General features: G+C 41.8%; 1 protein-coding gene across 8 annotated transcripts in view; it reads right to left on the bottom strand.

Annotated features, from left to right (window-relative positions):
• Positions 1-226: 226 nt before the first annotated feature.
• SLC20A2 (solute carrier family 20 member 2) overlaps positions 227-14,219 on the bottom strand; it is a 93,278-nt gene continuing 79,285 nt past the window's right edge. For all 8 annotated transcript variants that reach the window (XM_064477419.1, XM_064477418.1, XM_064477421.1 and 5 more), the window contains 3 exons: positions 11,506-11,691; positions 10,459-10,543; positions 227-1,719 (listed from right to left, as the gene is read on the bottom strand). In XM_064477419.1, coding sequence (XP_064333489.1) covers positions 1,555-1,719; positions 10,459-10,543; positions 11,506-11,691 — 436 coding nt within the window. In that variant the 3' untranslated portion in view covers positions 227-1,554. The remainder of the gene's footprint in view (positions 1,720-10,458; positions 10,544-11,505; positions 11,692-14,219) is intronic.

Below are 14,219 nucleotides of genomic sequence, written 5' to 3'. Positions count from 1 at the left end.
GTATGTACACGTGTGTGTGTACGTACGTACAGCGGGGCTTTCAGGGTGCTGGGCTGTGTGGGTCATGCACTCTTCTTGCTCCTGTATTTTCTGCACAGACATGTAATAGTAGTAAACTAAGGGAAAAAAGGGAATTTGAGAATTAGAAGTAAACAAATTAGCTTTTATTTTTGTGGAGACTCAGAATAAAAAACATTCTATTTAGAAAAAGACTTCAGAGGCAAACTTTTGAGGGGCATTTTTTATTATAAATTTAATATGGTTGATTAATGAAAAAATCACAATGAAGTACCGAGAAAATGTTTGTCAATATAAAAATTTTAGCAGCATTTCCGTAGTTTCAGGCTCTAACATTAGTCGTACGTCCTCCCGCTATCAAAAAAGAAGCCTCCAGTGGGACCACTGTAGAGCGTCAAGATGTTCAGCTTAGTCAAGGCCTCAAGGAAATCCTCAAATCCAGTGTATTGTCTAATAATAGTCCGACTCTCCCCACCCCTGAGCTGCTAGAATGTCAGAGCATTCGCCTCAGTGTCTGAGGTTAGAATTCCGTTCTTCAGGCTGCAGGGGAGAAGGGGAGCAGAAATGGAAACTGGACTTGACATGTAGTGCTTGACCATGCGTCCTCCCGTCTACGCGCTCTGCACCGACGACAACGAAGGGCCGAGAGCTGGCGGGTGGAAGCAGTGGGGGTGGGGGACCGGGAGGGGGACGTGGACATGGGGGCGCTGGTGCGTCACCATCCACACCGCTCCAGGGCAGGGCAGAGCGTGGCGGTCTTGCTACATCCCCGTTAACGGTAGGATCAGTGAGGAAGGGAGACAATATGAAAATATAATACTGGCAAACTATTCCCCTGCCTCTTTGGTACTTTCCAAAATTCTCTGATCAAAAAAGTATAAGGGAAGCACACCATTAAAAAAAATTACAGTTTTAAGTATTTACAGAAGCAATTATGGTATTTTACATAATCAATACACAGTGTATGAACAATTCCTCAGTGAAAGCACTTGTGAACTCCTGTTCCAGTATTGTTCAACAGCACGCTGACACACGTACACCTGCCCACACTTGCATCATCCGTCCTGCAGCTCACTTACGTTACATATGTGAAAGGGGAAAAATACCATTTTCCAATCTCTCTTTTCCTTTGCAAAGGGTCTTAAAATCTGCCACTGAAATCAATATGTACAAAAATTTGTTGAATATTGCATTCTAGGCAAATCTCTCCACTCCCATCGTGAATATGTTTGAAATACACTACCTAGTAATCTATGTATACAATATATATTTAATATATAAGTAACCGCACCATGTCCTACCACCATGACACCAGTTTAATGCACATTATTATGTACAGTAGTTAAGTTAGCTCTGGGGGATGACTCTATACCTAGGTGAACAGTGGGGTCTGGAACATCTGAACGGGACGTGGAGGAGCTGGCTGGGAGGCAGCCCGCCTGTGGGCCGCCCGCAGGCGCGTGTGTGAATGTGGGCAACACCGTCCACACACACTCACCCAGACCGTCCCTTGTGCACCGGCTGGAAGGAGACCAGTCACACGAATGGAAGGATCGCGTACACGAGGAGAGCCATGATAGCGGCACTGAACAGCCCCGCCACGGGGACGGTCACGAACCAGGCCACAAAGATGTTGCGGAACAGGCGCCAGTCCACAGCCTTCCGTGAGCGGATCCAGCCCACGGCCACCACCGAGCCCACCTGTAGAAGCACAGCATTTCAGGTACAAATTTAAAGGTGATACACAAAATCTGCATTCCACCAACATTAACTGGCTACTCTAAGAAATCAACTACATTATAAAATTACTAATTCTTTCCCCTAAATGTGCTTAAGGCTTTAAAAATACTTTTAGATTTTAGCTACAATTACTTTAGGATTGTCTTATTTAGAAATAAACAGTTCAGATGCACTTTGCCACCTGTATTCTGCTCTATTTGAGTGGAAGGTTAGACACTTAACTAGTTTTCTATTCTCCTGCACTTTATAAACTAGCTGTGAACGCCCTGATTTTAAATATTCCCCAGGTAACTGCTTACAGGACGTGCGACTGCTGTAAGCACAGTGAAACGGCAGTAATGTACCCCTCTCTCCGAATAACAGCATCGTAACGTGTGGGCGTGGAGACCTTTGGGACTAGCTGATGCAGTTGCTCATTTTGTGGAGAATAAACATCTCCAGAGGGTTTAGGGCCCCGGGGAGTTTGTAAGTCATGGCAGGTTGAGGACTAGCACGAAGCATCTTGATTTCACGCTGGTTTTCTCCACTACCTCCAACTGCCTTGCAGTCTTTCTACTTTAGTTGATTAAAAAATAAGCAAATGGAGCATAAGTATTACTGGATCTAAACTGTCAATTGTGCCTCACAAAATGATACTTGAGAATCAGAATGTTTACAATGATCCAAGTATTTTTCTAAATACTTGTAGTTCATTTATGATTTGTGGAAAATTTACAAAGGAAAAAACCACCCCACAACTTTAAATATCTAAAAATGAAAATCATAAGAAAGTACAATGTAACATCACATGCCTCACTCAGGCTGTGGGGGCGGGGGGTGTGGAGCTCAGAGACTTCATGAGGCTGTCCTTGGCCCCTGGGAGGTGGCCCTTGAAGATCTCAATGAAACAAGCTTTGCCCTGCTGACCTACTGCTGACTCTGGACTCAGCAGTGGCCAGTGAGGTTCAAATAGCAACTGGGGTCTATTCTGGGGTCAACAGAATAAATAAAATCCAACATTTTACATTGTTTATGGAAGCAAACTGGAACACCAAAACCAGCAATTTTTAAAGGCAGTTAAGTCTGACACTATGTCAACCCAAGCCATGATTAATCAGCAATGCCGTCCATCTCCAGGTAGCAACTAACAAGCTGTTTAAGGGACATCAAAATGATTACTTTATGTAGATTCTGTGTCTGTAACCAGTGTACCTTGCGAACCTGATAATCCCGCTTAGCTGTTCCTAGAACATGCCAACCGAGACTTCCCTCCTGCAGAAGGATTAGCTAGGTTCTGGTGGTCCTCAAATACGGTCAGATCCACTAACACCAGCTTCTGAGATTAAACCCTCCCTGTTACTCTCCATCTGCAGTGCACACCAGCTTGTTGGACTACCTCACGGAGAGTGTTCTCCAGTTTCAAGGTTATCTATGCACTCTTCCTTTCTGAACACACTTTTCTTAAGAGCATAAAAGTAATATGAACATATTATAGCAAGTTTATGTAATAAGAGTGGACAATCACCCAGAACACTGCTATTGTCAATATTTATATATTCCTTTTTAGTATTTTTATAAATATACCTTTACCTGTAAACAATAGGATACACAATTTCCTTTAAGAAAATTTATGTTAAAAGCATCTTCCCACAGTGCTCACAGCCTTTATGATTATCATGTAAAGCGGTACACCCTTTAGGTGGCTGTACCTTAATTTAACCATTTCCAACTTGCCTCCAATTTTTCCCTATTAGAAATAATTTCATGATTAATATACTTACTCATATAGCTTATATTTAGGCTTTGAAAAATAAAATTCCCTGAGATGGATTATTAATTACAGGGGGCATTTTAAAAATCTTAAAATTAACTGAAATTAGAGAAAAACTGCAATCCCGATTCACCAATTTCTAACATTTTGCCAAAATCATAAAGAAACATTTTATACCATGAAAATATCCTGCTCCTTATCAACCTACCCCTCCCCTTCTGCTAAAGAGTTGGCAATCCAATCTTTGTTATGGGGTTGCAAAGTGTTGATTTACCAACTCCCTTCCCATGTATCATGTGGAATGTTACTTTGATAAAGAGCTCTTTCCTAATTATTTTAACATCTTAGTACATACAGCCAAATAGTTTCACAAACAGCTGTAAATGTACAGGGTCATCCATAATCTGTGAGTTTTGGCACACTATAACAGTCCTGGAAATTGTTCCTTTTTTGCTAACCAACCAACAAAACATGTTACTGTTGCTTTTATTTGCATATCTTTAATTACTCAGGCTGAACTTTTATTTATTCAGTTTTATTCCCTCTGGTCTTTACACATAAAAATTGTCTCTTCCATAAAGATGCAAAATATGACACCAAAATATAAAGTGTGGGAGGTAGGGGGGAGTAAAAAAAAATGTAGAGCTTTTAGAATGTGTTTGGACGTAAACGACTATCAATTTAAAACAAGTAGACATAGTTCAACATGTATGAACTACATGGTAATCACAAATCAAAAACCTACAATACACAAAAAGCAAAGGGAAAGGAACCTCAACATACCACTAAAGAAAACCACCAAACTACAAGGGGAAAGACTAAAAGAAGAAAAGAACAAGGAACTTTAAAAACAACCAGAAAACATGTAACAAAGTGGCAGTAAGTACATGCCTATCAGTAATCACTTTGAATGTAAATGGACCAAATGCTCCAATCAAAAGACATACAGTGGCTGAATGGATGGAAAAAACAAGACCCATCTATATGCTGCCTACAGGAGACTCAGTTCAGAGCTAAAGACACACGTTAACAGATATAAAGGGAGAAATTGACAGTAATACAATAATAGTAGGGGACTTAAAACCCTGCTTCCATCAATGGGCAGATCATCCAGACAGAAAATCAATAAGCAAACACTGGCTTTAAATGACACATTAGATCAGATGATCACCTACAGAACATTCCATCCAAAAACAGCAGAGTACACATTCCAGTGCACGTGGAACTTTCTCCAGGATAGATCACGTACTAGGCCACAAAACAAGTTTCCATAAATTTAAGTACATAAAAATTATGTCAAGCATCTTTTTCAACCACTTTTGTGGTTGAAACAAGGTATCAATTATGGGGGGAAAGACAGAAAAAACACAAACACATAGAGACTAAACAACATGCTACAAAAAAACAAATGGGTCACTGAAGAAATCAAAGAGGATACAAGTCTACCTCAAGAAACAAGAAAAAACACAATCTAACTTTCCATCTAAAGGAAGTAGAAAAAGAACAAAGCCCAAAGTCAGAAGAAAAGAAATAATAAAGATCAGAGAGAGAATAAAAAAAAAAGAGACAAAAAACCCCCCAAAAACCTAACAGAAAAGATGAATGAAAGCAAGGGCTAATTTTTGGAAAAAGTAAACAAAACTTACAAACCTTTAGCCAGACTCATAAAGAAAAAAAGAAATGAAAGAGAAGCTACAACTGATACCAAATGATCATAAGAGACTACTACAGTTATACAGACAACCTAGAAGAAACAGGTTTTTGAAAAACTACAATCTTCTAAGACTGAATCAGGAAGGAAAGACCGGAAGAGATCAACAACTAGAATGGAAATTAAGTCAGTAATCAAAAAAACTCCCAATAAACAAACGTCCAGGACCAGATGGCTTCACAAGGGAATTCTACCAAACAGTCAATGAATTAGTACCTATCCTTTTCAAGCTATTCCAAAAGTAGAAGAGGAGGGAGCACTTCAAATGCATTTTATGAGGCCACTATTACCCTGATAATCAAAGCCAGAAAAAGACACTACAAAAAAAGAAAATTACAGGCCAGTATTCCTGATGAGCACAGATGCAAAAATCCGCAACAAAACGCCAGCAAACTGAATTCAGCAGTACATAAAAAAGATCACACCCCATGAGCAAGTAGGATTTATTCCAGGGATGCAAGGAGAGTATAATGTCGATAAATCAATCAACATGAGACACCACCTTAAACAAAATGAAGGATAAAAATCCCTTGATCATCTCAGTAGCAGAAAAAGCATTTGGCAAAATCCAGTATCCTTCTGTGATAAAACTTTTCAATAAAGTTGGTATAGAGGGAACATATCTCAACATAAAAAAGGCCACTGATGATAAACCCACAGCCAACATCATATTCAATGGTGAGAAACTGAAAGCTTGTCCTCAAAGATGAGGAACAAGACAAGGATGCCCACTCTTGTCACTTTTTTAATGGGAAAAAGACAATCTCTTCAATAAGGAGTGTTGGGAAAACTGGACAGCCACATGTAAAATAATGAGATTAAAACATTTTCTCACACCATATACAAAAGTAAACTCAAAATGAATTAAAGACCTAAATGTAAGACTTGAAGCTATGAAATTCCTGGAAGAAAATACAGGCAATATGCTCTTTTGACACTGGTCTTAGCAATATTTCTTGGGATATGTTCTCCCAGGCAAGGGAAACAAAAGCAAAAATAAACAAATGGGACCTAATTAAAAAGCTTTGGCACAGTGAAGGAAACCATCAACAGAATGAAAAGGCAGCCTACTGAAGCAGTTAAGAGACAAAACTAATGTAAAAATGTGATGTCAAAAACAGTAATCATAGAGGAAATAAATATTTAGATACAAGTGAAAATGAACAAAACAAAACCCAAAGTTAGTAGAATGAAAGAAGTCATAAAGATTAGAGCAGAAATAAGTGAAATAGAGACCAAAAAAATAATAAAGAATCAATGAAACGAAAAGCTGGTTCTTTGGAAAGGTAAATAAAATCGATAAACCTTTAGCCAGACTCATCAAGAAAAAAAGGGAGAGGGCCCAAATTCATAAAATCAGAAATGAAAGAGGAGAAGTTAAAACCGACATCACAGAAATACAAAAGGATCGTAAGAGGCTACTATGAACCACAATATACTAATAAAATGGACAACCTAGAAGAAATGGACAGCTTCTTAGAAAGGTACAATCTCCCAAGACTGAATCAGGAAGAAACAGAAGATATGAACACACCAACTACCAGCATTGAAATTGGATCAGTAATTTTAAAACTCCCAACAAACATAAGTCCAGGGCCAGATGGCTTCACAGGGGAATTCTACCAAACATTTTTTGAACATTTTTTTTATTGAGTTATAGTCATTTTACAATGTTGTGTCAAATTCCAGTGTAGAGCACAATTCTTCAGTTATACATGAACACACACATATATTCGTTGTCACATTTTTTCTCTGTGAGCTACCACAAGATCCTGTATATATTTCCCTGTGCTACCAACCATTTAAAGAAGAGTTAATGCTTATCTTTCTGCAACTAGTCCAAAAACTGCAGAGGAAGGAACACTTCCTAATTCATTCTGTGAGGCCACCATCACTCTGATACCAAAATCAGACAAAGATATTTAAAAAAAAATTACAGGCCAATATCACTTATAGATGCAAAAGTCCTCAACAAAATACTAGCAAATCAACTCCAACAACAGGTTAAAAAGATCATACACCATGATCAAGTGGGATTTACCCCTGGGATGCAAGCGTTTTTCAATATCCACAAATCAATCAATGTGATACACCACATTAAGAAATGCAAGAATAAAAACCATATGATCATCTCAAGAGATGCAGAAAAAGCCTTTGATAAAGTTCAACATGCATTTATGATAAAAACTCTCCAGAAAGTGGGCACAGACAGAACATACCTCAACATAATAAAGGCCATATGTGACAAACTCACAGCTAACATCATTCTCAATGGTGAAAAGCTGGAGCATTTCCTCTAAGATCAGGAACAAGACAAGGACGCCCACTCACCACTTTTATTCAACATAGTTTTGGAAGTCCTAGCCACAGCCATCAGATAAAAGAAATCCAAATTGGAAAAGAAGAAAACCTGTCACTGTTCACAGATGACATGATACTATACATAGAAAATCCTAAAGGCATCACCAGAAAACTACTACAGCTCATCAATGAATCTGGTAAAGCTGCAGGATGCAAAGTCAATACACAGAAATCAGTTGCATTTCCGTACACTAACAACAAAACAGCGGAAAAAGAAGTTAAGGAAACAATCCCATTTACCATCATATCAAAAGGAATAAAATACCTAGGAATAAACCTAACTACGGAGGCAAAAGACCTGTATCCAAAAACTGTAAGACTCTAATGAAAGAAACTGAAGATGACACAAACAGATGGAAAGATACACCCTGTTCTTGGATTGAAAGAATCAGTATTGTTAAAATGGCCATTCTACCCAAGGCAATATACAGGGTCAATGCAATCCTTATCAAATTGCCAATGACTTTTTTCACAGAACTGGAACAAAAAATTTTAAAATTTGTATGGAAAACACAAAAGACCCTGAGTAGCCAAAACAATCTTGAGAAAGAAGAACAGAACTGGAAGAATCATGCTCCCTGATTTCAGACTGTACACAAAACTAGAGTAATGAAAACAGTGTGGTACTGGCACAAAAAGAGACACAAGGGAACAGGATAGAAAGTCCAGGAATAAACCCACACACTTAGGGTCAATCTACGACAAAGGAGGCAAGAATATACAATGAAGAAGACAGTCTCTTTAATAAGCGGTGCTGGGAAAACTGGACAGCTACCTGTGAAAGAATGAAATTAGAACACCTTTAACACCATATACAAAAATAAACTCAAACTGCATTAAAGACCTAAATGTAAGACTGGATACTATAAAACTCCTAGAGGAAAACATAGGCAGAACACTCTTTGACATAAATTTCAGCAATTTTTTTTTTCAAACCAGCTCCTAGGGTAATGGAAATATAAGCAAAAATAAACAAATGGGACCTAATTAAACTTAAACGCTTTTGCACAGCAAAGGAAACCATAAATAAAATGAAAAGACAACCTACAGAATGGGAGAAAATATTTGCAAATGATGCAACTGACAAGGGACTAAAATTTCCAAAGTATACTAGCAGCTCATATAACTTAATATCAAAAAACCAAACAACCTAATCAAAAAATGGGCAGAAGACCTAAATACACATTTCTCCAAAGACATCGAGATGGCCAACAGGCACATGAAAAGATGCTCAATATCACTAATTATTAGAGAAATGAAAATCAAAGTTACAATGAGGTATCACCTCACACCAGTCAGAATGGCCATCATCAAAAAGTCTACAAATTATAAGTGGGGAAAGGGAAGAAGGTGTGGGGAAAAGGGAACCCTGCTGCACTGTTGGTGGGAATGCACTATGGAGGACAGGATGGAGCTTCCTTAAAAATATAAAAGTAGGCTTACTATGTGATCCAGCAATCCCACTCCTGGGCATATATCTGAAGAAAACTCTTAACTTGAAAAGATACGTGCACCCCAACGTTCATAGCAGTGCTATTTAGCAAAGACATGGAAAGAACCTAAATGTCCACTGACAGATGACTAGATAAAGAAGATATGGTGTGTACACAAACACACACACAGAGACACAGAATGGAATATTACTCAGCCATAAAAAGAATGAAATAATGTCACTTGCAGGTAACAACATAAATGGACCCAGAGATTATCATATTGAGTGAAGTAAGTCAGAGAGAGAAAGACAAATACCATGGTATCACTTATATGTGGAAACTAAAAAAAAACAATGATACAAATTCTATTTAGAAACCAAAACAGACTCACAGACATAGAAAACAAACTATGGTTACCAAAGAGGAAAGGGGGGAAAGGGTGGGGAGGGTTAAATTAGGGGCTGGGGATTAACAGACACACATTACTATGTATAAAACAGATAAACAACAAGGCCCTGCTGTAGAGCACGGGGAACTTTATTCAGTTTCTTATAATAACATAATGGATACTTGACAAGAAGGCAAAAAAACTGAGTAAAAATCTGATATACATTTATTAATTACAGTGCTATCAATCTATTCAAATCCTTTATATTCCTAAGTACTCTGTCTTCATTTGTCATAGACTTAGAAATACTAACATCTGAGTTCGAATAGTTTTGCCTCATGTTTTTAGTTATGTTACTTGGACCACAAGGGGCCCAGAGTACAGTCTTCTCTACTGATGAGGTCTTCAGCTGATATAAAGTGACATTCTTTGCTGTCTTTGACTTCCCTCTTAATAAACCAAGTGTGTTTCCAGCTTAAGTCCATCACCAGGCACTGACAGCAATAGAATTATTGAGAAGTAGGAGAACCAGAGAGCAAGAATTAGAAAATCAGGTTAGAAACTCTAATCCTAAAATTTAAAATCAGTAGCATTTCCTGAGAATTGTTCCAAATCCACAGGCTAGGTGAGTAATCATCTACGTCATCAATAAAGATGAATAATGTGGGTGATTCGCAAAAAACAATCCCAAACCACCCCAACGTGGAATTAAAACTCTTTAATACCACCACCCTGAATTCCTATTAAAGACCCCACAGACTACCGTCTGCGTTCAAGGTGGCCACTGTCAGCTGCATGAAGACAAAGCTGGTTAAGGTTCACGGAGGCACGACTTCAGTGCACAACCCACTGCGGACACGAGGAGAGAACAGGACGGGAGGACAGAGGGGGAGGACACAGGACACGCGGGAGGAGGGAGGCGTCCGGCAGCTGAGCGCGGAGCAGACGCAGGATGCGCACGTCCTGCGGTGACCTGCGATGACTTCCCCACCAACCACCACGTGCAGAGCGCCGCCACCGCCTCCCTGAGGGCCCGTGGTGACCGCGGACAACCTACCTTGCAGTGCGTGGTGCTGACGGGAAGCCCGATGTTGGAGGCGATCACCACTGTGAACGCCGAGGCCAGCTCGATGGTGAAGCCGCTGCGGGGGAGACAGGACACCGGTCACAGGTGCCTCTGGGGGGCTCGCTGACCCGCTCCCCTGGCGGGGGGGTGGGGGTGGTGGCCCATTCTCACCAGAACTCATTCTTGGGGTTGGACAACTGGCTGCTGACCAGGTCCGATGACATCAACAGAACAAGCAGCTGCCGCGCAGAGGCAGCGGCCACACTGAGACTCGGCATTGTGCGGTGTACAGCCCTAACCAGCCTCGTTGTCCTGATACGTCTTCAAAACCCACACGCTGGCGGAGGTGGGGCGGAAATTCCCACTGTGCCAAAGAGGGTAACTCAGGCATTTCTAAAGGGGCAGAGGGAAAACTACGGCCTCAATGTAAAAACGTGTACTTATGATAAAAGAGTGAGTTTTCCCCTCAGATTACTAATTTTTCTTCAAAATCAACCTTACAAGAGACTTTCATTGACACGTACTTCAAGGGAGAAAGGATCTCTTACAATGGGTAGTTCTGAGTTTTAGTTGTATTTGGAAAGTGCTCTAGTAAATTTCTGTTATTTAACCCCTACTATCTCTAAAGGACACACAGCCAGGACCACAGAAACCCACGTGGGAGGGGCTCCAGACCCCAGGCCCAGGGCAGGGGCGCCCCTCCAGGTGGCTGAGCCCGGGGAAGCGGGCAGAGCAACCTCAGGGGATGCAGGTGAGAGCTGCTTTCAACCAGCAGGTGGAGCTGGTGAGCGGAGAACCTGGGGGGAGCCCGCCCTCCCCTCCTGCTTTCAGGCCATCACCTGGGGAAGACCACCAGGGGGAGTGGAATGGGGGATGCGGGCGGGGTCTGCCTTTCCTCTCCCCTTTCTGCTTCTCTCTCCTCTCAGGGCCACTGCGGGCGGGGCTGGGGAGTGTGTGAGGGTGATGGGTGAGGCTGCGCGGGGAGCCCCGGGGAGGACGGTCAGGCACAAGGCTCCGAGGCTGGCCCCGCTGGCTTACCTGGACGGCGTGATCGGGGTGAGGTCCTTCCCCATGGTCTGGATCACTCTTCTCCCCCAGACCCAGAGGCCTGTACAAATCCCAACCCCTCCGTAAAACAGCAGCCAGACGGGGGTAACCGATTCCTGCAGGACCACGCCTTGTTCATAAATCAGCCACAGAGCTACCAGAGGGCCAATGGCATTACTGGGAAGGGAAAAAAAAAAAAAAAGGTTAATTGTACAAACACTGTACACACAGGCAAATGACACTGAACACAATACGTGGTGATTTCTCAGTCTTGAGAAATAGCCCATCAAACCGCAGTTGTGGCTTGCCAATATAATCTAGTGCTGATAAAAAATGATTAATTTTTGTTGTGGTTAAAAAAAAAACAGAAAATTTACTATCTTGACCATTTTTAAGTGTACAATTCAGCGCTGTTAAGGCTGTTCACATTGTGAAACCAGAGCTTTTTCATCTTTCAAATTTGAAAGTCTATAGTCATTAAACACGAATTGCATTTGCCCCGTCCCCCATCCGCTGGTAACAAGTCTATAGTCATTAAACACGAATTGCATTTGCCCCGTCCCCCATCCGCTGGTAACCACCGTTTTACTTTCTGTCTTTGTCAATCTGACTACTCTCAGTATCTCCTGTGAGTGCAGGCAGCCAGTTTTTATCTTTTTGTGACTAGCTTGTTCCACTTAGCATAACGCTGTCAAGATTCATCCATGGTGTAGCATCTGACAGACCTTCTTTCCTTTCTAAGGCTGCATATCCCATTGTTTATATATGTATACACCGTATCTTGTTTATCCATCCATCTGCTGATGGACAGTTGGGTTGTTTTCCCCTCTGAGCTGTTGTGAATAACACTGCTGTGAACACCGGTGTGCATATATCTCTTCGAGTCCCGGCATTCAGTTCCTCTGGGGTATATACCCAGAAGAGGACTTGCTGGATCATATGGGAGTTCTATATTTAATTTTCTGAGGAAACTTCAGACTGTTTTCCCAGTGGCCACACTAGTTTTCTTTCCCACTGATGGGGCACAAGAGTTCCAATTTCTCATACCCTTGCCAACACTTGGCATTTTGTTTTCATAGATGTCATCTTAATGGTTATGTGATGTAATAAATTTTTTTTTAAGTACTGAAAAATCATAAGAAGTGGATACAAACATCAAGTTCTTTTTTCTCTCAAAATCCCTCAAAGTCCCTAGTTTACATTAGGGTTCACTCTTGGTGTTGGACATTCTATGCGTTCAGACAAATGTGTAAAGACAGGTATCCACCATTAGGCGATCAAACAGAGTGTTTTCACTGCCCCCAAATCTAGGGGGCAGTAGTTTGCCCGGTGTCTTTCTCTCTCGTCTGGATCCAACAACAGCTGTTGGATTTTTCTGTCTCTGGTTTTCACCTGTTGTTAGGGTGCAGCGACCACGTCCAGGCTCCTCCTCCTCACGGGCTTTTAGCGGCTTCTGTGGCTGCATCTCCCCCTCCCAGCCCGCCCTCCACTCTGTGTAGACCGAGTCACAAAGAATCGGCTTCCAAGTCTGTGTCTCTCTGCTGTGTGACCACAAATGTCCCATTTCTGAGCTTCAGATTCCCCATGGTTGAAGGACACCACTTACGACCACAAAAGACTGTTTTGAGGAGGATTCAAGTACGTTACAAGCGGTAGAGCATTGAGCCTGGTACAAACTTAATCACCTCTGGCTGAACAAACAGAAGCCCCCTCTTCATTGTCACACTATTATTTCTAAAACCTTGCTTTTATCAGACCTTATCCCTGCTCAGAAGCCTCAAAACCAGCCCCCAAACTGCAAACAGTTGCTCTAGAGTCTGGGCACCTGTAGCAATTACTGCCTAGACTCTTCCTTTGGCCTTGAAATGTCTGTGACTTTCCCACGTATATGTCTTTCTTATCTCCTTAACTGGAATTTAAACTTCTAAAGGACAGGGATCCAATTCATAACACGTTGCTAGTTCCGGGCCATCAATAAAGAATTTGTGATAAGGAGGAGGAAGTGGGCTGATGGTGGGTGGATGGGGGGGGGGTTGGTAAAAAAAAAAGTTAGGACAGAACTTGGTGCCTCAAACAAAATAACATGGCAGCACCTAGCAAAACACAAGCTGTCCGGGCCTCTTGCCTGGCAGGGAGATTTCTTTAAAAAAAAAACAGAAAGGCAGTTGCACGTGTGTAGGCTGTGGAAGCCCACAGCTGTAAAATGGAGCCAGGTAACTAGGAAGCCATGGCAGAAACGTTAGCCCCGTGTGGTAACCATGGTGATCGTAAACAGTTGTAACCGGAATCAGTGGTAACTGTGAAATGTACAGATACTGACTGTGGGAGGAGCACTGTCCAAAGCACGTTATATAAAGCTTCTAACTTAATCTTCATAGAAATCCCATGAGGCTGGTATTAGTTTTACCCCCATTTTATAGCTCGGGACACTGAGGCTTTGGGAAACTCTGTGACGGGTCCAGGGCTCCCCAGCCAGTAAGACAGTAGATTCCTCGTATTCCTACATATCGGGTCTCCCATGACTGACTGACCTCTCCGTCTACACTCACTTGCTCCCGGCTCTTCCTGGAACACACCACCCTCAGGCCTTCGCTCCTGCGGTTCCCTCTTCTGGCTGCTCCCTAAGTCCCTTCCGGCCTCACTGCGCGAGCCCTCCCGCCCCAGCAGCCTGTCCTACAGGGCAGTTCCCAGCCTTGGTGCGGCCC

The sequence above is a fragment of the Camelus dromedarius genome, chromosome 22 (assembly GCF_036321535.1).
Source record: "Camelus dromedarius isolate mCamDro1 chromosome 22, mCamDro1.pat, whole genome shotgun sequence".
Taxonomy (NCBI): domain Eukaryota; kingdom Metazoa; phylum Chordata; class Mammalia; order Artiodactyla; family Camelidae; genus Camelus; species Camelus dromedarius.
Note: the sequence above shows the minus strand (reverse complement) of the source record. Positions and strands in the feature narration are given on the sequence as shown.